Consider the following 1,621-nt stretch of genomic DNA (forward strand, 5'->3'; position numbering starts at 1 on the left):
TAATTTAATGAAATAATTATTAATTGAATGAAATATACTTAAGGTGTATGGGTATAAGTTGAATGTATATTATGTAGATAAATATTTTTTTGTGTTTATATGAATGTTATTTATACTTATTTGATTAATTATTAATTATGTTAATGACAGTAATTATAATTGTATATGTGATTATTATCTAAAGTGGATAAATATCTTTGTATGGATTCTCAAATTGATTATAGTTTTATATCCGATTTCTCTTCGTTCATCAACGAAGTTGTAGAGAGAGATTTGACAAATACATTTATCACAAATAAAATATTTCCTTCTCGGGAGCACTTAATTGAATGGGTAAGAGGGATTGCTTATGATTTAGGGTTTGTTGTGGTAATAGTGAGATCGACATAGCTACTGGTGTGCGGGGAAGAAAAACTTTCGTCATACTTGGATGTGAAAGAGGGGGGAAATATCGGAAATACAAACTCGATGCGAAAGTAAATGTGCAAGGTATATGTGTGTACCTGAAACAGAGTCAGATATCCAGCCATCTGTCTCGTGGAAGCCATACTCGCATCCCCGAGCTGCTCGTACAAATGGGCGAGTGCAGCAACGCCCCAGGCATATCTGTCACACGCGTGTACATCTCTAAATAATAGTAAGTATGACACGCGTATAGAAGTGGCACTATTATTTGCAAAAATCGTGCATCCTACTAGATGCAACAAATATGCTCTAGCAGCATAGTCCCAATGCTGCGACTGACACCTCTGACCATATATCTCTCTCAGCCAGCTGAGTCTGACTTTCGGACCACGTCCATCCTCCATCTCAGCACCAGCTGTGCCACCATCAACGCCGAGTAGATCCACAAGAGCTGAACGAGCCTCCTCAAACTCCAGCTCCTCCAAACCACATAACTGACCCATCACCGGGAGGTGAAGTAAAGTCGACACATCGTCAAGGGTGATCGACATCACCCCTACAGGGAGAAGGAAACTACTCGTTTCAAAATGCCATCTCTCTATGAAACCAAGCAACAAGCCCTTATCACCATAATCATAGCAAATCTCTATGAGAGGCATCAAAGAGGAATTCAACACAATGTGTTGAATTCCCTCGGCGCGCGGTCCTAACTTATTAACTTTTTTACCGTGCGAGATCAACTTCAACATGTCCCCTCGATCCTACAAAACAATATTTAATATAAATAGTATTCGAAAACAAATTATTAAAATTTAAGTTCTGCACTCACCCGACCTTGCGAAATACCATAAGCAACATGCTGAACATAATGCGTCAGCAATGAAGCATCACGTGGACCTCCAGGAAATCCACCGATATCCTCTTCTATGTCACCAACATCCGCATGCTCCTCCTCATCATCATCGTGGTCAGGTGCCTGAAATGCCTCCTCCTGAACATCACCCTCATAGGCCTCCTCCTGAACATCACCCCCATAGGCCTGATATGCCTCCTCCTCAAACGCTCGATCCTTAGCAATAGGGTCATCATGAATAGGAGCTGCACGCCTTCTTCGAGCCGAAGCTGTAGGTCGTCTCCTAGCTTCGCCCTGCGCAGAACTCTCCCCTCGAGAACTCTCTTCACGAGAAGTATAAGATGCACCGCGTGTTCTTACCAT

At 41.9% G+C, this 1,621-nt stretch overlaps 1 protein-coding gene across 1 annotated transcript; it reads right to left on the reverse strand.

Annotated features, from left to right (window-relative positions):
* Window positions 1–347: 347 nt before the first annotated feature.
* LOC108337010 (protein MAIN-LIKE 1-like) lies at window positions 348–1,621 on the reverse strand. Its single transcript, XM_017573447.1, has 2 exons — window positions 1,235–1,621; window positions 348–1,166 (listed from the first exon to the last, which is right to left on the reverse strand). Exons 1-2 carry the CDS (start codon window positions 1,619–1,621, stop codon window positions 348–350), a joined length of 1,206 nt encoding a protein of 401 aa, XP_017428936.1.

This window comes from Vigna angularis, chromosome 7 (assembly GCF_016808095.1).
Source record: "Vigna angularis cultivar LongXiaoDou No.4 chromosome 7, ASM1680809v1, whole genome shotgun sequence".
Classification (NCBI taxonomy): domain Eukaryota; kingdom Viridiplantae; phylum Streptophyta; class Magnoliopsida; order Fabales; family Fabaceae; genus Vigna; species Vigna angularis.